This window comes from Phyllopteryx taeniolatus, chromosome 23 (genome assembly GCF_024500385.1).
Source record: "Phyllopteryx taeniolatus isolate TA_2022b chromosome 23, UOR_Ptae_1.2, whole genome shotgun sequence".
NCBI lineage: Eukaryota > Metazoa > Chordata > Actinopteri > Syngnathiformes > Syngnathidae > Phyllopteryx > Phyllopteryx taeniolatus.
The window spans coordinates 124536-146449 of record NC_084524.1 but is presented as its reverse complement, the minus strand read 5'-3'; the positions used below and the strand labels follow the sequence as shown (position 1 = coordinate 146449).

Below are 21914 nucleotides of genomic sequence, written 5' to 3'. Positions count from 1 at the left end.
AAATAAAGATGATTCTGACATATGTATTGGTAGATACGACGCAGCCATTTTGAGCTCCGTGCCGACGGCGACGCTAAGCTAGGGAGGCCGACGTTGTCAGCGCATTCCATGTGTGTGTACGGGTAGAAAAGTAAAAGACCAATGATGCCGGTACGTTGTGTTGCATACGGTTGCGCAAAGTGCCGTACAATTACAAGGGAACTGCCAGTCCCTTTCACATTATGTGAAAATGTTTAAATAGATTCATTTTTACTTTAAAAAAAATTGTATCAATAGCATACGCTTTGGCGTTGACAAGACAGTAACCCTCATGAAAAGCGATTGAGGAATAAGCAATTTACGACTTAATTTGAATGTTCCTTTCTATGGGAGGGTTGACCTTCCCAACATGGCCGCCATATCGGCACGTCGGTTAGTCGGGCTGCTTCATTGCGTTGGCGCATCTACCCATTCATAACTATGGCCCTTGTCAATGTTTCCCGAGAATGTTCTTGTGCTACCATCTAGTGGACAATAGGACGTATTGCAAGAACATTTTGCTGCTTTTATTTTTTTATTCACTTTTATTGACAACGAAATACACTTAAACGACGTCGTCGCGTGTCGTTTACAGCATTTGAGCTCTGTGAAGAGCGGGAGTGATGACGCTTTCGGCCAGCTGGCGGGCAAGCGCGCCAACTTGGTCTCGGTCACCTCCCCGGTCGCTTTGGACACGCGAGAGCCAGCCGATGACGTCACGGGCCAGAGCGAGTGCAAAAGTGTTCACGACGTCTCCGGGTCGGCACGCGGGCGAACTGGGCCGGAGGTGCGGTTCCTCCACGTTTTCAGCGGCCTTCATCGTGGCTTTCTGTGAGGATGAAAACTTTGTCAATAACCAGAGGTGGGACCAAGTCATTGCTGTGCAGTCTCTAGTCTTTGCCCTCAAGTCCACAGATCTGCAACTCAAGTCGCACGTCCTACACTTTGAGTTTCGAGTCATTTCGCCAACAAAAGGTAAAAGAAATACATGTATAATCTGCATTTAGATATTTAAGATATTTTGAACTCCATATTTCTCCAAACTAATTTGATAAACAAGTGCAGTGAACCTGTACAAGAAAACTAAGTGACTGATGGAAATGTTTGCGCCTTCCAAGACAATCGTCAAGGGTGGCTTAGTTCATGGCCCCTTCAAAACCCATTGATGGTAGCTTTTCAATTATTCTATGAAAATGCTGACTTAACTTGTTCTCACTTTATTTCTCAAGTGACATTAAACGGACCTGTCACAAATAAGTATTTGCATCCAGTAGTGCTGCAATTAGTTATATTTTTGCTTGGTTAAAGGGCAATTATGAATACACAAGAGAAAATTAGACATTTCACTTTATAATGAACGATTAATTGGTTTCCTCTCTTAGATCACCAACATTTTTCTCAAATTCACATTGTGCATATAGCAGGAAACTGCATTTTCTATGACTATAAACATTTATCGTGAGGCAATTTCAAACAAATATAAATCAAGTTAATAAAAAAAGAAAATGCAGTACAAGACTGATTCTTGAGAACACAACACTGACTAAAGCAGACTGTAACGAACAGAAAGTCGAGACAGCGCACGGCTGGCCCGCCGCATGATCGCTCACAAAGCTAGCTGCTAATGCTAACGAAACCAAGCAGACGTGACGTCAGCCGCGCTGTACCCACAATGCTATGTGGATTTTTTTCTTGTTGCAATAATTGAAGTCCTAAATAAAATGTTGTTGTTTCTGTGTATGTTACCAGCGGCTGTTGGGATGTAGACCTTATTTAGCGGTCACATCTATTGTTGATTTATGGTATACTTGTTTTTCTTCTTCTTTTATTCAAAATGAAACCATTACTTCGTTGGGATGCCCCCACTAGTTGCTCATTTAAAATGGTTTCCCTTGTGGGGACCTGATTTGAATTCCCGCAAGTGACGGCGAAAACCAATCTATGCCCCGAAGACGAGATGGCTCCAAATGCACGTCGACGTGCCGGCGGGTCGCAGGCCGCCTCTTGTGTCCGCCCGTTCCACACACGTTTGTCCTCCCAGAATAGGATTTGGAGGACATAAACCCACAAATGTATGTCAAATCCAACTCACCTAAAGGTTTCTCTCAGTGCTCACACGGTGCTTGTTGAGTTAACGAGCGTGCACGGAAATGTGACTCACTTCCTGTGTGATTGACAGGAAGTGTGTGTGCGTGTTCGGTTTTGTATGTGCGCAACAGTGAGGGTGTGATTGTTTGTTTGTGTGTGCGATTAATACATTCAATGGTTTATTGCAAATCAGGAAAGAGAGTGCGCGCTCTCTGCGCTCATCATCCGTCAGGCATTTTTCGGCACGGTGACCGACTGGTTAGAGCGTCCGCCTTACAGTTCAGAGGACCGGGGTCCAATCCCCGGTTCCGCCTGTGTGGAGTTTGCATGTTCTCCCCGTGCCTGCGTGGGTTTTCTCCGGGCATTCCGGTTTCCTCCCGCATCCCCAAAACATGCATGGTAGGTTAATTGACAACTGTGAATTGCCGATGAACTCATTCATTTGTATGTGCCCTGCGATCGGGTGGCAACCAGTTCAGGGTGTAAGCCGCCTCCTGCCCGATGATAGCTGGGATAGGCTCCAGCACGCCCGTGACCCTGGAGAGGAGAAGCGGCTCAGAAAATGGATGGATGGATGTTTGGTTAGTTAAAGTGTTAACGCTTTGATGGGCTCGCTCTGCATTTCCCGGTCCCCAATCAGCGGCAACATTTCCGCCTTGATCGGAACCCAAAAATGAGGCAAAGAGATGCAAAGGTCACCGCAGACGAGTGACTTTTGCCTCCCAATGTTTGCAAAGCGGCTCAACAAGCAGGAGCTCTCCCAAAACTGAAATCGGCCGGTCAAAACAACATGAACGAATCCAGATGTGACTCGGCGGGCGGTCTCCTGTTTGGTATTGACAACGTTACCTCGATGCTCGGACGGCACCCCGGAAGTTGTCACAGCAGCCGCCATAGCGAGGACCATCTCAGTTGTCTTAAATGCGCATGGAAGAGGTTCCACGGAGGACCTATCATCGAGGAACCGCCGATGGGGAGGAACAACTTGTGCGGCGCTCCCAACGAGGAGGGCAGCCATGCTCAAATGCGTAGCCTGCTGTTGTTTACAGTACATGTATTCGAGCTTCTCAGTTAGGCACCGGTCCGTGCAGTACGAAAACATACGAGACAAGAGGAGCAAAAGGGCACATCAGAGGCGGGCCTAAAGGCGAGGGGACTATCGCCTCCAGTGCCCCCTCGGGTCCGCCGCCTCTGCACTGGTATTTCCTCTGCGGAGGTCGTTGAGCTCCTCGCCAAACGGAGCAGGACCTCAAATTAAATAGTTGAGCTTTTCCCCGATTTATTTGAGTTGAAATTCCATATTTGGCTGAATCCCTCTTTCATTTGGGCAGTACACTGGCTCACGGTTACGACCCAGTCAAGGTCTCATAATTAGGGTGTCATTTTGTCAAATGCATTTGGCCACATCGAGAAAGTCAAAACCGTTTTGATGGCACGAAAGCAACATTGCACACTGTACGACGATACATATTGGAACTCTCGAGCGTGCGGCTGTGAGTGTGGCTTGGCGATTGGCGGTTGTGTTGTCACGTCAGCAAAGGTGAAGGAACACGGGAACATTTGGAATGAAAGAGCAAAGGAACATTTGATCTTAAACGTTGGAGTCCACAGGCGTGATTTGCAGCCCATCGTGCCTCCTGAATGAAAGTGCATTCTGTTAGCGCTCATGGGAATAAAGCCACTTCAGTGCTTAAGCGACCGTGTCATCCTTGACCGCGTCCGAGGCTGTGACGATATTTGCGAGCGGAAAGCCCACTCAACCATCACGAACAGTGACTTCCGTTGGATCCGACTTGAAACAGACTGCAATGACGTGACGCCATCGAGCAGCACGCGTCCCTCCTCGGCGAGGTCGGACTTTCAAATAAAACAAAATGACATTTTCACTGGCTTGGTTGGGGTTACCATGGCAACACAGGTTGAGGAATTTTCCCATGATTTGTTTGCGTTGGTCACGTGTTCAAACGTCTATCGTTTAGTTGTATTTGCCGCAACTTTCCTTTGTTTCGCTCTGCTGTCCGCAACCATGGCATTATTTCTCGATTGCGTCACCTGAAGAAATAGAGGTTGAATCAATCAAATCAATTCCTCCGTCGGTGTGTTCGAAAAGATCACCTGATCCTCCCATCAACTTTTGGAGCTCGAGACGCTGCCTGTCCACGAGTTCCTAAGCCATTTGCATGGGGATTAATGGAACGTTTGCTAAAAATACTGACTAACATGCGGTGTTTATGATGATTAGTAGTAATATTATTTTTTCAGGCGGCACGGTCTTCGACTGGTTGGCACATCTGCCTCACAGATCTGAGGACATGTGTGGAGTTTGCATGTTCTCCCCGTGCCTGCGTGGCTTTTCTCCGGGCGCTGCGGTTTCCTTCCACATCCCCGAAACATGCAGGGCAGGTTAATCGAAGACTCGTATTGCCCGCAGGTAGGAATGTGCGTGCGAACGGTTGGTTGTTTGTATGTGCCCTGCGATTGGCTGGCGACCAGTTCAGGGTGTACTCCGCCTCTCGCCCGGAGATAGCTGGGATAGGCTCCAACACGCCCGCGACCCGCGTGAGGAGAAGCGGAACGGAAAATGAATGAATGAATATTATTTCCGTGATATAGAGACATATATTTTGAGGTTTAAACCGGTTACGCCGCTTGGCGCACACTCGGGAGAACCCGTCAATAAAAACGAGCAACCCTTCAAAGCTGCATCCCTACGAGCTCGCCGATTGGCTCACGCTGCTTCAAGTCCAACCAATCGTGAAGCCGCAGCAAAATTCGAGTCTCCCGAAACACTTTGCGTCGAAGTTGGAGGCTTCCAAATAACTGACACATTGGAGAATATTCCTCAAGCGTTCGACGGCTCAACTCGCTGGACTCGCCAGTTTTGGTAGGGAGACACACGCTCATGTGGACAGTTTGGAATGAATGCGAGCCGGCGCGTTTGGCCTGTTGAGCGCGACTCGATCCGCCTCGGGACGCCTTTGCTCGTTTGTGTACCCCAAAGCCGAACTCTCTTGTGTGCAGGGGCCATGCCTTTTGCAAGAGGGAAGAGAGCGCCGCTTCCCGCCGGACGCAACCTTCCCAAAGAGGTCGAGTGCGAGAAGCGGGTAAAAAGTCCCCAGACGTTTTGTCAGCATGCTGTGGCTAGCGAGCGCTCAATGGGCCTCGGTCGCTTTGCAGGACTCGCAAGGTCCCGGCGTCAAGAGGTCCACCTCGCCTTCTCACGGAGCCCCCGAGAAGAGGAAGGCCTTCGTCGACATCAGCAATGTGAGCGTGACGTCCGCTTTGCTCCTCACGCACGCACGCACACGCGCAAACGTGGGCCGCCCGGCCGGTACCGCCACGATACCGCACTAAAATGAAAGCGCTGATTTGATATTGTTTTAGCATTAGCACATCAGTTTTCTGCAGCGCTTATCCATCCTCACTTGGGTTTGGATGACCTGGAGCCTTTCAATAAAAAGGACTTCAATAATATTTCAGTTTCAATCAAAAATGTATCCAAATAGGTTTTAAAATCAATGGTTCGTAAAGATGAAATGCAAACGTCTGTTTTGGTGCTATCGCTTGTAGAAAATGTGATGCAAAAACGACTTCAAATTGGAGTAAAAGAGAGAGAGAATCATGAGATGATTTCTCAACGCACCTCCTGGACCCTTTTGGTTTCGCCAGCTACTCGGGGAAGCCCTTCTCCGATAGGCTGACAGGTTTCAGTTCAAAATAGCCACCGCGAGCTTTCATGTGGATGAAAATTCCGAGGAAATAAGCGTGACGTTTCAAGCGGTGTCACTTGCCTTAGAAACACAGATGGAACATTTATTGGTGAGAAGAGCAGCGAAATAGCTCACGTATGTCCGTCATCAATTGTCAGTTTCTCGCTTCTGGAGGTTTTCCGAGGCATTTGAAGCGCTCATTCCTTCCTCTTGCTTTTGAGAAAACTCGACAAAGAGGTCGCCCACTTGTCCCTTTGCCGATTGCAGGCTCATAAAGTTCACATCAGCTTCCCAGGCAGGAAGAAGAACTGTGGCAAGAAGCAGGGGAAGAAAACAAGCGCCCCCCCGGAGGCTGAGAAGAGTCAAGCAGAGCGGCAAAGGTACCGCGTTTGGATTTGTCCGGTGGGGATGGCAGCGTTGGCAACTTGTTTTTCTCTTGTGCAGTTCCTCCTCTGAGAGTTTGGAGGCAAATGCGGCATCTGAAAACCATGACGAGGCAAACGGAGAGGAGGGCGCCCCAGCGGGAGTGGCTGCCGTTTGCCACGTGCGGTCTCGCATCCAGAAACCCCAGGTGAGCCCCTCGCCGCCCCGCCCGGCGACGGGAGCCTGACGTGTTTCCTTTCGTGTCTGCAGATTCCAGCGGAGTTTGACGTGGACTCTGAGCACCACGACGATTGCCTCATGTGTCCCGAGTACGCCAAGGAAGTCTTTGACTACCTGAAAAGTCGAGAGGTGGGCCCGGCTCGGCGCTGTGCGTTCTTGCAACCGAAACAAAAACCAGGACGATTGATGAGCAAAGATGATAATAATTGATGAAACATCCATCAGAGGTCGGGTCGTGGGGGCGGCATCTTAAGGAGGCGAAGCCCAGAATTCCCTCTCCCTGACCACGTCGTCCAGGTCTTCCGCGGAAATCCCGAGGCGTTCCCACGCTGTGCCCGAAATCGTTCACTCTCTCGCTATATAGCGAGCTCATTCATAACAGCTTTCGGACACGACACGGCGCTCTGTTAATGACGTCACAGCTGTCGCAAAATAACAAAGTAGGCTGTTGCGGTCGGTTTAAAAAAAAAAAAAAAAGAAATCATTTGAAAAAAAGAGGGATTGCTGCTCATTATTAAAACGAGGATTTTGTAAACAAAGCAGTGTCCTGCTGTTTTGTTTTATTGAAAAGTTACTTACATTGATACAAAAAATTCACTCCATCTGGGAGTGATTTCAGACACAGCCATAATCCCTCCAGCGTGTCCCCGCTCATCCCCAGGGCCTCCTCCAATATTAAGAATAATCATAATAATGATAATTCACATAAAATGATGAACCAATAGCTTAATTTCCAACACTCAATGGGAACTTCACATAAGTTGTATATATCTAAACGAAAGTCCACAAGCCTCAGAGTAGGCGGGGAGATTCCTCAATCCCGACGCGTCTCCGAGGGGCACACCGAAACGCCCCTGGTCGCACCGCAGCCACCCGACTGAATATTCCGCGACGGCCGGGCGGCCCGCCGCGTCTCTGTTCCGTGGCACCGACCGCTGGCTGCGCTTTGCTTTCAGGAGAAGTTTGTGCTGCGTAACTACATGGCCCGGCAGCCCAACATCAACGGCGAGATGCGCGCCGTCCTGGTGGACTGGCTGGTGGAAGTGCAGGTGAGCCGGCGTTCAAGCAGCCTGTAGCCACGTGCGGCCGGCTGACGCTCCTCTTACCAGGAGAACTTCGAGCTGTACCACGAGACTCTGTACCTGGCCGTGAAGCTGACGGACCACTACCTGGCCCGAAACGCCATCCAGCGCGACACGCTGCAGCTGGTGGGCGCCACCGCGATGCTGCTCGCCTCCAAGTTCGAGGTGAGTACGCGTCTCGTCTTTTCGACATGGCCCCAATAAACACGAGTACCCCTAAATTGCCATGGGAGTTATTTTTGGAACACTTGAGGGGGGTGGCTGATGGCTAAGTATGTATTGCAGCGGTTCTCCAACCTTTTACACCAAGTACCACTTAAAAGATGCCGGGCTCTTTCAGTACCACCTTTATGACCAACGTTAAAATATAGTCATGTAGTAGGCCTTAGTGTTCATCAAAAATCAGGCCCAGGTGTCATTCTGAAAATGCATATTGATTATAAATAAGATAACATGTATTACTGTAAGTCAGTGTAACATTATGGAGTTTAAACTAGGGATGCACCAAAATGGAAATTCTTGGCCGAAAACCGAAACACCGAAGGAACTTAATATTAGCAATTTGTAAAATTGCACTTATAGCTATGCCTGCAGAAATGCCAACTCTACAAATTCACTTCCAGAACAATTTGTTTGAATTTCCATATTTATAGAATCGATTGATTTTTTTTTTTTTTTTTTTTTTTTTAATCGAACATACAGTGGGTATGGAAAGTATTCAGACCCCCTAAAGTGTTTCATTCTTTTGTTTTATTGCAACCATTTGCTAAAATCATTGAAGTAATTTTTTTCCTACATTAATGTACACGCAGCACCCCATAGTGACAGGGGAAAAAAATGGAATTGTTGAAATTCTGAAAGATTTATGAAAAAAAGACCCTTTGCTCAGTACTTAGTCGAAGCCCCCTTTTGAGCTCATGCAGCCATGAGTCTTTTGGGAATGATTCAACAAGAAGATCCTCTCCAGTTCTGTCAGGTTGGATGGTGAACGTTGCCATTTTCAGGTCTTTCCAGAGACGCTCAATTGGGTTTAAGTCAGGGCTCTGTTGGGGCCATTCAAAAACGAAGTTGTTCTCAAGCCACGTGTCACAACAGCGTGGCTTCGTAGCAAAAGAGCGCGGGTACTGGACTGGCCTGCCTGCAGCCCAGACCCGTCTCCCATTTGAAAATGCGTGGCGCTTTATGAAGCGTAAACTACGACAACGGAGACCCCGGCCGGACTGTTGAAGGGCTGAAGCTGTGCATCGAGCGAGAATGGGAAAGAATTCCACCGACAAAGCTTCAACGATGAGCGTCCTCAGTTCCCAAACGTTGATTGAATGTTGCCAAAAGAAAAGGTGACGTAACACAGTGGGAAACATGAGCCTGTCCCAGCAGCCAAATTCGAAGTTATTGATTATTTGCTAAAACAACAAAGTTTTTTCATTTGATATTTCACATGAAATATCTTGTCTTTGTAGTGTATTCAATGAAATATAGCTCAAACGTTATTTTCAAATCATTGTCTTCTGTTTTTGGAATTGGGCTTGTGAATGTAGTTTTGAATGGAGCGATTTTTGGCATAGAGCGTGCCCATGTACTAGCGCACTTAGAGAATCACTGATTTGGCCGAGCCCCAGTTTGCGAGTGAGCAGATGGATGGAAACGCGTCCACTGAAGCTGACTTTGCGCCTGTTTGAGCGCAAAGGAGCGGTGCGTGCGACGTGTTGAGAGCGAGCTTGTCGTTGCAGGAGCGCGACCCGCCGTGCATGGAGAACTTTGTTTACATTTGCGATGACGCGTACACCCAGCAGCAGTTCCGCTTCATGGAGGAGCGCATCCTCCGAGCGCTCTCCTTCGACATCGGCGTCCCCGTCCCCTACGGCTTCCTGCGCCGCTATGCCAAGGTACGGCCCCGTGGGTCTTTCCTCCTCTGCGTTTTCACGTGGCAAATGCAAATGCTTCCGTTTGATCAAGGGGGAATACTTCCAATATGTGATATTACGATATATATCGAACTGTGATTATAAAAGTAGATCTCCTGTAAGATATAACCCTCTATCGTCGATGTGTGGCGTTTTGGCTCGTAGCGTCTGAGACGCTAACACGACAACGGTTGCCTTTCGGTGACGTGACTCCAGGCGTGACGAATCGATTTCAGATCAATCCGACACCGTTTCGCCAATGTGCTGTAAGAGATGGGGAAGATGGTACATTCCGATATAATACAGCGTGCACAGGTTGAAAGCTGGATGTACTACTGGACTGGTATTTTTCCAGTGGATGTTAGTTTTATCGCAATGTTCTTGTATCCACTTAATACTATATAAAATGTGTTCTATAGATACATGGAGAAAAGATCAGAGTCAATTGGCGTTAATGTCCTGGAAATTGAAGGAAAACTACTAGATTGGGACATAAAAACATTGTCCGTATTGCACGGCATTAAAGCGTTTGTATTATTTGGTGCCCTCACCCAATGAGGACGGATATTGGAATCGGGATCGCTGAGTTTCTTACCGATTGCCTTCCCAAATGCCCGCTGCCGTCCGTCAGCCATTTTGACAAACGTGCGTGGAAGTTCTTGCCATGAGGTCTTGCAACTGCTTGGCGAACCTTTTCCATGTGCTCATTCCGTTTGCCCCGCCAGTCCTGTACGTTGTTTTTGTTCTCTCCATTTCCAAAGAAAACAAAATGGCAAGAATGAACGCTCCACGGATTGCTTATGCGTTTCGCGGCCTCTTGCGTGTGCCCAGTGCGCTAGCGTCGGCATGGAGACGCTGACCCTGGCACGTTACTTCTGTGAGCTGAGCCTGATGGACGCGGAGCTGGCGCTGGAGCGAGGCTCGCTGCTGGCGGCCGCCTGCCTGTTGCTGGCCCTGCGCACCAAACATCTGCCGGGATGGGTACGGATCAGCCGGATGCCGCGTGTCGCCGGGGTCCTTTTTAGTGTTGGTTTTTTTGCTCTTCTAGTCGCCCATCCTGCAGTTCCACAGCGGCTATGGAATTTCCGAGGTGGCGCCGGTGGTCCGGAAGCTTTACGGCGTCGTGGCGCAGCCCCCCGACGACAAGCTGAAGGCTGTCCGCAGCAAATACTCCCATGAGTAAGAACGCTTCTCAGGGTGCTTCTGGAACATTTCTCTGTCCGCTTCACCGTGGAGATGAAGGATGTTTTGGAATCCCTCCCCATCCACTATATTGGAGTAATGATGCGTTCAGAGACACTCGGCATAGCTGCGCTTTTGTACTGTACAGGTAGTTTATTCCTTGTAATATGTGTTTTCATTCATGTTGATTAGTTTTCCCCACGTTTTAGGCTAGAAAATGCTTTTTACCACAACAATTCCAAAAATATCTAAAGAAATCCAAAACAAATGTGATCAAAACAAAAGCAATCTAATCAAATCTGCGATGCGCTGAATCTGCAATAGGTGAACTGCGATATAGCGAGGGTTTCCTGTATGTCGTCCACTCTATAAAAATCCCTTTGTAGCCAGAAGGGCGTAGAGGAGGAGTGAATGATGTGTTTACGCATCATTTACGCATTTTTGGTGAAATTTGGAGTACACTTTGTCAAAATCCCAAATGGTGTTTGGGCAGGTTAGGGAAAGAGGGCATTATTCCCAACCAAATATTCACAGTTGATGGCTTGGAATGCTGTGTGTGTGTGTTTTTTTTATTTAAAATTTTTTTTTGTCTCTTAATCTTTTCAGGGTGTTTTTCCAAGTTGCCTCCCTGCCGCTGGTGGACTTTGACGTTTTGGAGAAGACTTTATCGCCCTAAAAGTCGGCATTACCACCACCCCAAAGTTCCCTCAGGTGCATACCTGTAAATAGGTTCACGTTGAATATTTTGATGTCTTGTTTGTGCTTTTTATATGCTGTTGCAAAAAAAGTTTGTTTTTAAAAAAAAAAAACACTTTTTAGTGTGAATGTTTTTGCCACACAAAAAAGTGAATCTTGTCATTTTGTCTGTTCCTTCTCTCGTGGCCCTTGTTTTATTGTATCGTTTCCTTTAAACACCGGGTATAATGCCAGCTCTTAAAATAAAGATGTTTTTTATGTGTTTCATAAATGTCTGCATTTTAATTGTGAATCATCTTTTGTGGGAATCCGACAAGCAACCAGTAGATGACGCGGACCAACGAGTGACGGTTCCTGGAGGTTCAAAGTGATTCACGAATCGAGCGAAAAGTAAACAAAGGCAGAGCCATTGAGGAAAAGGGGCAAATCTTGGCTGCCTTCTCTGCCCCCCCTTGATTGAATGTGAGAGGCTTCATCCCGAAAGAGGATGTCACGCCAGGTAAACTTCGACAACGGATAACCCGATTCCAAAGTCGATGCGGAAATTCCGACACAGTTAATGTGAGCGCCGAAGACAGTCGCAAATGAGTCGACGACCTTTGCGTTGCTCGGATTAATGGCAGGGACGTGCTCGCCGGACGCTGAAATGGATTGCTGGCTCGCCAGCATATTTGACTATGAATGGCAGAAAATCTCCCGCAGAGCCGAGGATGGAGATTTGCTTCCTAGTCTGTCCCTTCACAAGTTGCTTCTACTCTTGCCAGCGATTCTCTCCAACTCTTTAAATGCTGAATGGCCTTTTGCTTGCATAGTACCGCATTAAAAGGCGCAGTCTCAGTTACGGGCTCGATTTCTGTATTTAACACATACATAAGGCGCACGCACCGTATTATTGGGCGCAGGCATGGTAGCACATACGCAAGCTTCAAACAAACGGTAGCATACACGAACACTAAAACAATGTTTTTCAAAAGGCAGCGGGAGCAAAACTGAGTTCGGTTGTACTTTATTAAAGTATTTAACAATGTACTCGCGTTATTGTTTTGGATCAGTCCTCATCTTCTGTTTCCGAGATGAACAGCTGGGCAAGTTCTCCGGCAAACATGCCGGGTTCTCCCTCGCCATTGTCGGAGTCGGTCTCGTTGCCGGGGGGCTGCTCAGCAATGACGCTGATCTTTGATCATGAATCTAATGCCACCTCGCCTTGTTTCCGCGCAAACTCGGCTTCGTCTTCTTGACTCGGCGAAGCTCGTTTTCCTGCTTCCGCCACTTGCGAACCACGGATTCGTTGATCTCGAATTCTCTTGCGGCTGCTCGATTCCCATGTTCCTCCACGTAATTGATAGCTCGCAATTTAGCTCTTCGTAGGTGCCATTTTCGGGCGTCCTTAGCCAAACCGATGTTTTGCACAATGCACGTACCGGCACTATATAGCTAGTGGGGGGCGTGCCTTTTGCGTCCTCTTTCACGCGCACCCTTCCCCCTTTTAACGTCCGCCTTCCCTCTATATGAGCAGCGTGTCTGCAGGAAAAGCTCCTCGTCAGTCAAGCGGAGCGCTCATCACACAACGTCGATAGATTTTAGAACTCGGTGCACTCATAAGGCGCGCCGCGTTCTAAGGCGCCCCGTCCATTTTGGAGAAAATTTCAGACTTTTAAGGTCGCCTTATGGTCGTGAAAATACGGTCCTCAAAACGCTTCAACAATGTCTCTTCATTCACCTCCTGATGACGCAGCGTCAAGAGCAACTGGGGGTTCAGTATCTTGCTCAAGTCACAGGGGCCGAGGATCAAACCCACAACCTTTGGGTTGACAAATGACCACTCTACTCCCTGAGCCGTGCCAGCATCAATCCATCATCTGAACCGCTTTATCCTCACCCGGGTCGCGGGCGTGCTGGAGCCTATCCCAGCTATTTTCGGGGCGAGAGGCGGGGTACACCCTGAACGGGTCGCCAGCCAATCTTAGGGCACATAGAAACAAACAACCAGTCGCGCCAACGGGCAATTTAGAGTCTTCAATCAATCTACCATGCATGGTTTTTATTTATTTATTTATTTTTTGGGGGGGGATAAACATCTTCACATTTTGGGGTATATTTGGATGTGCAAGCCCAAACGGGTTTTGTTGAGGGCACAGAGAGCCAATCATTTTCTATCCTCGCACCTATTGTTTAAAAAGATTAGGAAACGGTATTTTCAAATGGACTAAACATTTGAAAATACCGTTTCATAATTTGAACTTTATTATATCAGTTGTTGTATATGTGTATCTGTATGTACTGTATACATATAGATCTGCTGTGTGTGTATATATATATATATATATATGAATGGAAAAAAAATTCTATATGATGTCATTGGAGCTGGGTCCAGGTGTACCTAATGAAGTGTACTCTGGAGTCTTAATTGAAAATACTCATTTTACGATAACAGGGAGAAAGAGACAATATAGTCATTGATACATAAAATTATTCCACAAAGGAGCCAGAGGGGTTTTACATAAAAACATTCAATGAAGAGCATAGAATTGCGGTTTTGTTACGTTTTTGTTTTTAAGGGTTAAATATTGTCGTCATGAGTTGTCTGGTTTCCTTCTCCAAAAAAAAAAAAAAAAAAGGCTGACTTTGGACTAAATTTGGATTTGTAGATACAAAACTTTGCACGACTAATTATTAGTCATCTCCCATACTTTAGTTTTGTAGCTCATTTTTTCATTGAAGAGTGGACTCAGTCAATAGGATCGATAATAAACCAGGTCAATCTTTCCGCAATTTGCCAGCAGAGGTGTACAAAATGAACAGTCAACACAAATATCTTGGATTTACTTTCACGTGATGTCGCGCTCGACGGGCATGCTGACGTCATCCCATGCGGCAGCCAGGTGTGGGGACGTCATGCCGGAAGCCCGCACGTGGGACCACAAGGAGCGAAGTAAGTGTCTCGGCTTGTTCGAAAGTTTCCCAAGGGAACATGCAGCCACAATGATCCATGCTCCGAGTCACACACACGGCGGAGGTTTCTCACGTTTGTCTGCGCAAAGGAAGCCTTTTGTGGCAAAAAAGTCACTTGGAATTGTAAGTGCTAACCTGCGGCGAGGAAGCACGTCTCAAGTCACTGTGGCAAAAACCAAGCAAGTTTTAAAAAAAAAAAAAAAAAGGAAAGAAGGACTGCATGCTGGTGCTATCATCATCATCATCATCATCATCACCCGAGGTTGGTATTGCGAGGAAAAAGAGTCGCACTTTGATTGGAAGAGGTTGCTGCTGTTGTACACAAAGCTAACCCTCAACCTTTGCACATTGACTTACCTTGCTTGGATGTGTTCGTGCAAGGGGAGGATTGGGTGTGCATATGCAAACACTCCACATTTGACATCTGAATGAAAATAATCGGCAACAATGCTTCATGTTAAGGTTTTGTGGAACGGAACATTTTCCCGTAGCGCTGACAATTGAACGAGAGATCTTTCACGCCAAACCCAAATTAGTTGCCCCCCCCCTTTGGACAGACCATGCAGGCCGATAGGAGAATTTCGGGTGGCATTCATTTGAGCATAATTGGACGCAAAAAGTACATTGTCCTTCTTGCAACATGGCTCATAGTGGCATCCACCTGATTGGTGCTTCGTGTGTGCGTGCGCGTGCGCGTGCGCATGTAGAATGCAGCATGAGTGAGATGCTTCTATTTTTATTCTTTTCACTTGAACCTTTACGTAACTAGGTTGGTCCCATTGAGATGGGGGGGAAAAAAAAACCAAAAAAAAACATTTTCTAGAGCGCAAACAAAAACACAAAGATACAGACGTACAAAGAAAAATTACAATTTATAAAGCACTACATTTTGGATTGAACCATTTCTAAGGCACACTATGTCCATTGTTCAAACAGCTGAGCTAAAACATCGACATTCTATGGATACTGCTTCCATTTCTTTCGTTTTAGATTCGAAAACATTTCAGGACTGTTGAGTGGTTGTGCTGAAGAATATCTTCAAAGGTCTCTCGTATTACAGCTAATGAGCACAAAAGTCCACTTGAAGCATGAACGATAAGTTTGGATTTTTTGGAAAGGACCGTTCTGTCACACTTGCTGCCTTCCACTGAGCGGGCAGCCATGTTTTCTCTCTCCGCTCCAAATAACGCTGCCCTGAAAAGCTAACCCTCCTTCTTGTGTTTTGTGTCGTACGTAGCGCTCAGAGCCGTGCGGTGCCCGAGTGAGAGGGCGAGCGCCAAGGCCAGGAGACCGACGCATACACCCTCCACGTGCCAGATCGCTGGTCCGGATGCACGCAGGTGAGCTCGGTACGCGCGCGATCCCCTGGCATGTGGGCAAGGAGAGCCCCGGTCGCTGTTTATTCGACCGTCGAACACGCGAAGAAAACGAGAAGTCGACAAGAAGCCGTTGTAGGCCACGAGTCGCCCCCGGATGCTCACGCCGACTCCGGCTTCTGACATCACTCAGTAGGCCACGACCCCTAAAGTCACACAACTGACACACTAATACAACAGTAATTCCAGAATAAAAATAGTCTATTGGTAGTATGTTGATGTATCATGGGATACGTTGAGTGCTGGGGATAACCCCATCCTCACCACTAGGATGGGTACAAAATATCAGTTCATCGATGCCTTGCAATACTTCCTTCCCACCAGTTCATTTTCCATTCAGCGAACCCTCTGAACCGATTCACCTCCTGGCCAGTGGGGGGCGCATTGCGTGTGAGTCGAGTTGTAGCGATGAAGGCCGAGTTCAACCGACGCAAGCGGCAGCGACTTTTAAAGGTGACCTTTTGGGTCAATTCGGATTGCTACAGAATTCCGGAACAGGGGAAATCGACAAAAGCAAATCTTTTGTAAGCTCTGACAACATTTTTGTTTGTATCACAATTTCCAGAAGTAAAGAAATATTATTGAAGTTTACGTGCGCTTGACCTTTTTAATGTTTATACAGGACTGTTGTGTTTTTGACTTTTCTACTTCTTTGACTGTGCCACCAAAAGAAATCCAGATGTTTTATTGCTCAAAAATGTGAGGGGACATTCCACATATGTTGACATGGACATCTTTGTGTACTTCTGCGTCTTACTGCATGTATCAAAATCAAAGCCGTTAAATCAATATCGAATCCAATCGCAACGTAAAGAATCGAAATTGAATCGAATTGTGAGGTTCTGAACAAAACCCAGACTGAGGGAAGAACGGAACGGGAGATCGACAGGCGGATCGGTGCGGCGTCTGCAGCGATGCGGGCTTTGTATCGATCCGTCGTGGTGAAGGAGGAGCTAAGCCGAAAGGCGAAGCTCTCGATTTACCGGTCGATCTACGTTCCTCCCCTCACCTACGGTCACGAGCTGTGGGTCGTGACCGAAAGAACGAGATCCCGGATACGAGCTGCCGAAATGAGTTTCCTCCGCGGGGTGTCCGGGCTCTCCCTTAGAGATGAGATCCGGGAGGATCTCAGAGTAGAGCCGCTGCTCCTCCGCATCGAGAGGAGCCAGATGAGGCGGCCGGGGCATCTGATTCGGACGCCTCACGGACGCCTCCCCGGTGAGGTGTTCCGGGCACGTCCCGCCGGGAGGAGACCCCGGCCACGACCCGGGACACGCCGGAGAGACTACGTCCTTCGGCCGGCCCGGGAACGCCTCGGGATCCCCCCGGAAGAGCTGGATGAAGTGGCTGGGGAGAGGGAAGTCTGGGCGTCCCTGCTAAAGCTACTGCCCCCGCCACCCGACCTCGGATCTGCGGTAGAAAATGCTTGGATGGTTGGATGGATGAATATACCTATCGGTATGTCCAGTATATTATATTTTTAAATGCCGTTTCAAATGAGTTTGCTGTACCGCCAAAAGCATATTGCTTGCCATGATGTCTGCTAGCCAAAGGCTGAGCTGCGGTGTGTTTGTTTACAGAGTAAACCAGTCAGTGGCTAAAGAACAAAGAAGTCACATTTCTTGTCACCTTCCTACTATGGTCCCTGTCAGAACTTAGTACCCCTCTGCATTGTATGGAAATGATCAGAATAGGAATACCTTTTTCACAAGCTGTCAGCGACCCACCCAAAACGGGTCCGCCGCACACCTTTGGGTCTCGGCCCACCAGTTGAGAGTCACTGGTGTTGTCATGGTACTGCGTGACAGTTTATATCGGATCAGGAGTGATTCCCAACAGAAGCCGCCGCGCCTGAGACATCAGCGTTCAGGGAAAACGAACACTTTAGATGTTTTCAACTGCTTAGCGTGACTGACTGAGATCATTTTGTTTTTAGTGGCTTTCATCAAGAAAAAGTGAAGAATAGCAATCCTCCACTTTGTCTGCATGGATGTGGCCCTCGCTAGAAAACACATGACCTTTGCCAGACAGGTGTCACCATGAAAGTGTGACCTTGATCGGCTTCTGCTTGAAGCCGATCTTTCTTGACAAAACGCTTCTCCACAAACGGTCGGGATCATTGCAGTATGTCATGTCGCCAAATAACGCGCGCGCGCGCTCGCTCTGAAATCCACTGGCCCAAATCCGCTTTCCAATTCATCTTTGTGGATTAATCGGGTGTTGCGTCCCTGGCCCCCCCTAATCTCTTTTTTAGTATTACACCACATGCATGTCATAAAAACCCACCGCCAACAAATATGAATGAGTAAAAACGCGCACACACAGTTGCTTTCCTGGACTATCATCGGCAGTGTACTGAGAACGGTGTGCTTGTTTACGTTTAGGAACTTACTATGTTGTGTTGGCACGTCAAGTCTGCACTACGTTGCTGATTTATGTGGCTTCAACTCCACTAATATTTAAGTTATTGCTTCATGTTGATGACATGATTCTGTAACTTGTGTGGCGTACATTACCAAGTCATGGGTACGGTTAAGCTCATGCTTTTTTTGGTACTGTGGATAAGTGATATTCCTGCCACTTGGCAGCTGCTGAAAGTAACTAAAAAGTTACTTTCTTTCTAACTTAGTTACTTTTTAAGTCAAGTGATCAGTAAAGTTACTACGTTACTTTTAAGGTCAAATAATCAGTAAAATAACCAAGTTTAGCAGACATGCTCCCGCAACCTGAAGTGCCACAGTACCTCCCCCACAACTTGATAAGCTCCATTCTTCCAAGACAGCCACTAAAAGGATGCCTGGCGTATGTCAGGTGGACCCTAAATTAATTGGCAGGTCCCCTCGAAATCTTGGTTTACAGTCATCAAAGAGTCATTTTCTTCGTTTAAACTGACAGCGCAACCAAACGGTGGGGAGCTCCAAAGGAACAGGGAATGCCAGATGTTGAAAATAAGCTGGTGTTGTCTTTTTGCACCTCCCTTTCTGCATGTGTTCAATACTTTTTCCCTTTGTCATTTCACATTTTTACACACAACTTCATTTCTGATTTGTTCTACTTTCTTTGTATGTATGGATTACTTGGGTCGTTCCCAACATCAGGTCAATAGCACCTTTGGGGGGGCAGGGAGGGACGCAGGTATTTTAGCTGTGTGCTTAGGGTCATTGTCTTGTTCGAAGGGGACCCTTGGGCCCAGTCTGAAGTCCTGAGCACTCTGGAGAAGGTTTTCGTCCAGGATATCCCTGTACTTGACCGCATTCATCTTCAGTCTCGCTGTCCCTGCCGCTGAAAAACACCCCCACACCATGATGCTGTTGCCACCACCATGCTTCACTGTTGGGACTCTATTGGACAGGTGATGAGCAGTGCCTGGTGTTCTCCACACATGCCACTTAGAATTAAGGCCAACAATTTCTATCTTGGTCTCATCAGCCCAGAGAATCGTATTTCTCACCATCTTGGAGTCCTTCGGGGTTTTTTTTTTTTTTAGCAAACTCCATGCGGGCTTTCATGTGTCTTGCGCTGAGGAGAGGCTTCTGTGGGGCCACTGTGCCATAAAGCCCCGACTGGTGGAGGGAGGGCTGCAGTGATGGGTGACTTTCTCGCACTTTCTCCCACCTCACGACCGCATCTCTGGAGCTCAGCCACAGTGATCTTTGGGTTCTTCTTTACCTCTCTCACCAAGGTTCTTCTCCCCCAATTGCTCAGTTTGGGCAGACGGCCAGCTCTAGGAAGGGTTCTGATTGTCCCAAATGTCTTCCATTTCAGGATTATGGAGGCCACTGTGCTCTTGGGAACCTTAAGTACAGCAGACGTGTTTTTGTAACCTTGGCCAGATCTGTGCCTTGCCACAATTCTGTCTCTGAGCTCTTCAGGCAGTTCCTTTGACCTCATTTGATTCTCATTTGCTCTGACATGCACTGTGAGCTGTAAGGTCTTATGTAGACAGGTGTGTGGCTTTCCTCATCAAGTCCCATCAGTATCATCAAACACAGCTGCACTCCAATGAAGGTGGAGAACCATCTTAAGGATGAGCAGAAGAAATGGACAGCACCCGAGTTCAATATGTGAGTGTCACAGCAAAGGGTCGGAATACTTCTGGCGGTGTGATATTTCACTTTTTCTTTTTTAATAAATCAGCAAAACTTTCAACAATTAAGTTTTTTTTAATGTCAGTATGGGGTGCTGTGTGTACATTAATGAGGAACAAAATGAACTTAAATGATTTTAACAAATAGCTGCAATATAAAAAAAAGTGACAAATTTAAGGAGGTCTGAAAACTTTCTGTACCCACTGTATATAGTTATACAGTAGATTTCCAGTGTGCGTCCTGTTTTGTTTGGTGTTTGATTTGCATATCCTTTGTCAGAGTTCACCTGACAAAGGGCACCTGGTGACAAAAATGCGGCTTTGACTGAGAGCCAATCGGGCACCTACTTGAAAGGAAGCCCTTCTCCCTTGCAGCAGCAACTCAAGTCAACATGTTTCATTGTTGCCATGACGATCAGCCTCGCTTGTTGAAAAGCTGAGGCGGGGGCTGCGAACGGCCCCAACTACGCGGACCTGGAGATAAATCCTCTCGAGATGGGGTCTGGATTTACTGCATTAATTGGAGCTTTTCCTCCCCACTCGATCGATCTATTGTCGACTGTGAGGGAAGGCGGGGCTTGTGACTTAGTGGCCACTTGGCTCTGGTATTTCATTCCCCTCCTGCCAATATAGTTGAATTGTTTGTTTCTGTTGGGGTAAAAAGTCATTATGATGCTAAAAGACTCAGATGCTCTGCGTTGTCAGCTGCTGCCCTTGAACGAGAGAGAGCGCGAGGAATGAACGATAGCAGAGAAACTGAAGCGAGCGCAAGATCCTCCGGCACAATTGCTCCGCATTTTATTCATGATTGTTTCGTGCGTTTTGCTTTGGCGGACAAGCTCGCTTTCATCTGCGCTTCCTTCAGCACCACCTAAAACAAACTATTGACGCCACAATCCAAATTAGCATCTACTGTGAATCGTCTGCCGTCGCAACACGTCGTGGTGAACTAATGCTGCATTCAAATGCTGATTGCATCAGTGATCAATGGCTCTTGAAATCAGTCAGAGCCTAAAAAAACCGCTGAAATACTTGATTACAGCGAAGTAATCTGCTCTATTGCATGTTGTTTGAATCAACAGTATTGGGCTTTAAGAGGGATTTCCTTTTGAGTTTACCCACCCACCGACACACTATGCACAAGTCGGCGGCTGGGTAAGGCTTGCCGTGTTCGTGCTGGAAACCGCTCGCTCTTTCACGTGAATGCCAACGGATTAATCCGCTATTAATTGTGGCGCATCATTTTTAAAGTGCGCATACCTACATATGGGGACGGGCGTGCCAATAAAACTTTTGGGCACTGCAAGATTTGAATCCATGACCACGTAATGCGTTACTCGTGGTAACCTTTGTGACTGTAGTCCCAGCTCTCTTCGGGTCTTTGACCGCATAGTTTTGGGCCGATCCCGCACCATTCTCAAAATCAGTGATAGCCCACGAGGTGAGATCTTGCATGGAGCCCCAGGTCGAGGGAGCTTGTCAGTCGTCTTGTATTTCCTCCATCTTTTAATAATTACGCTAACAGTTTGACCTCTTCTCACCGAGCTGCGTGCCTATTGTAGAGGAGCGCATCCCGGCCTTGTGCAGATCTCCAATTTTGTCCCTGGTGTCCTTAGACAGCTCTCTGGTCTTTGCCATGGTGGAGAGTTTGGAGTCTGACTGTTTGAGGGTGTGGACATGACTCAGGAGTTCAAACAGGTCCCATTAATACAGGTGGCTATTGGAGGAGAGAAGAGCTTCTGAAAGATGAAGTAACAGCTCTGTGAGAGCCAGAATTATTGCCGGTTGGAAGCTATTTATTTTCCACAAGTATATACAAATAGGCGGCTCGCAGGGTAGGTTCATTGAATACTCTGAATTGCCCGTAGGTGTGAATGTGAGTGCGATTGGTTGTTTGTTTATATGTGCCCTGCGATTGGCTGGCGACCGGTTCAGGGTGTACCCCGCCTCTCGCCCGAAGATAGCTGGGATAGGCTCCAGCACGCCCGCGACCCTACTGAGGAGCCGAAAGCGGATCGGAAGCCGAATGAATGAATACGCAAATAAATGATGATTGAAAGATCCTACAATTATTGTTTCGCTCACAGTTGAGTTGTAAATTACAGGCCTGACATCTTTTGAAGTGGGACAACTTGCACAATTGGTAGCTGTCCAAATACCTTTCTCCCCACTGCGGTGTGGTCGGGAGGAGCTCTTGGATTCGATGAACTGTACCT

At 47.4% G+C, this 21914-nt stretch overlaps 1 protein-coding gene across 3 annotated transcripts; it reads left to right on the top strand.

Annotated features, from left to right (window-relative positions):
* The first annotated feature begins 641 nt into the window (after positions 1-641).
* ccnb3 (cyclin B3) lies at positions 642-11762 on the top strand. 3 transcript variants are annotated; one of them, XR_009786733.1, is made up of 12 exons: positions 642-993; positions 5128-5210; positions 5284-5370; positions 6084-6196; positions 6261-6387; positions 6450-6548; positions 7376-7468; positions 7529-7666; positions 9232-9387; positions 10237-10584; positions 11194-11298; positions 11601-11762. XR_009786733.1 is itself a non-coding variant. In XM_061763308.1 (12 exons), the coding sequence occupies exons 1-12, from the start codon at positions 642-644 to the stop codon at positions 11261-11263; spliced, it is 1599 nt and encodes a 532-aa protein (XP_061619292.1). In that variant the 3' UTR covers positions 11264-11554. The 3 variants fall into 3 exon arrangements, 2 of the variants coding, with proteins under 2 accessions (XP_061619292.1, XP_061619293.1); XM_061763308.1 differs by lacking the exon at positions 11601-11762 and having other exon boundaries at positions 10237-10386; positions 10454-10584; positions 11194-11554; XM_061763309.1 differs by lacking the exons at positions 9232-9387; positions 11601-11762 and having other exon boundaries at positions 10237-10386; positions 10454-10584; positions 11194-11554.
* Positions 11763-21914: the final 10152 nt, after the last annotated feature.

Coding starts and splice junctions, on each gene's coding strand:
- ccnb3 (XM_061763308.1), top strand. CDS start 642: ATGACGCTTTCGGCCAGCTGGCGGGCAAGCGCGCCAACTTGGTCTCGG. Junction 7,469..7,528: donor ACTGGCTGGTGGAAGTGCAG/GTGAGCCGGCGT, acceptor TCCTCTTACCAG/GAGAACTTCGAGCTGTACCA. Junction 9,388..10,236: donor TCCTGCGCCGCTATGCCAAG/GTACGGCCCCGT, acceptor GCGTGTGCCCAG/TGCGCTAGCGTCGGCATGGA.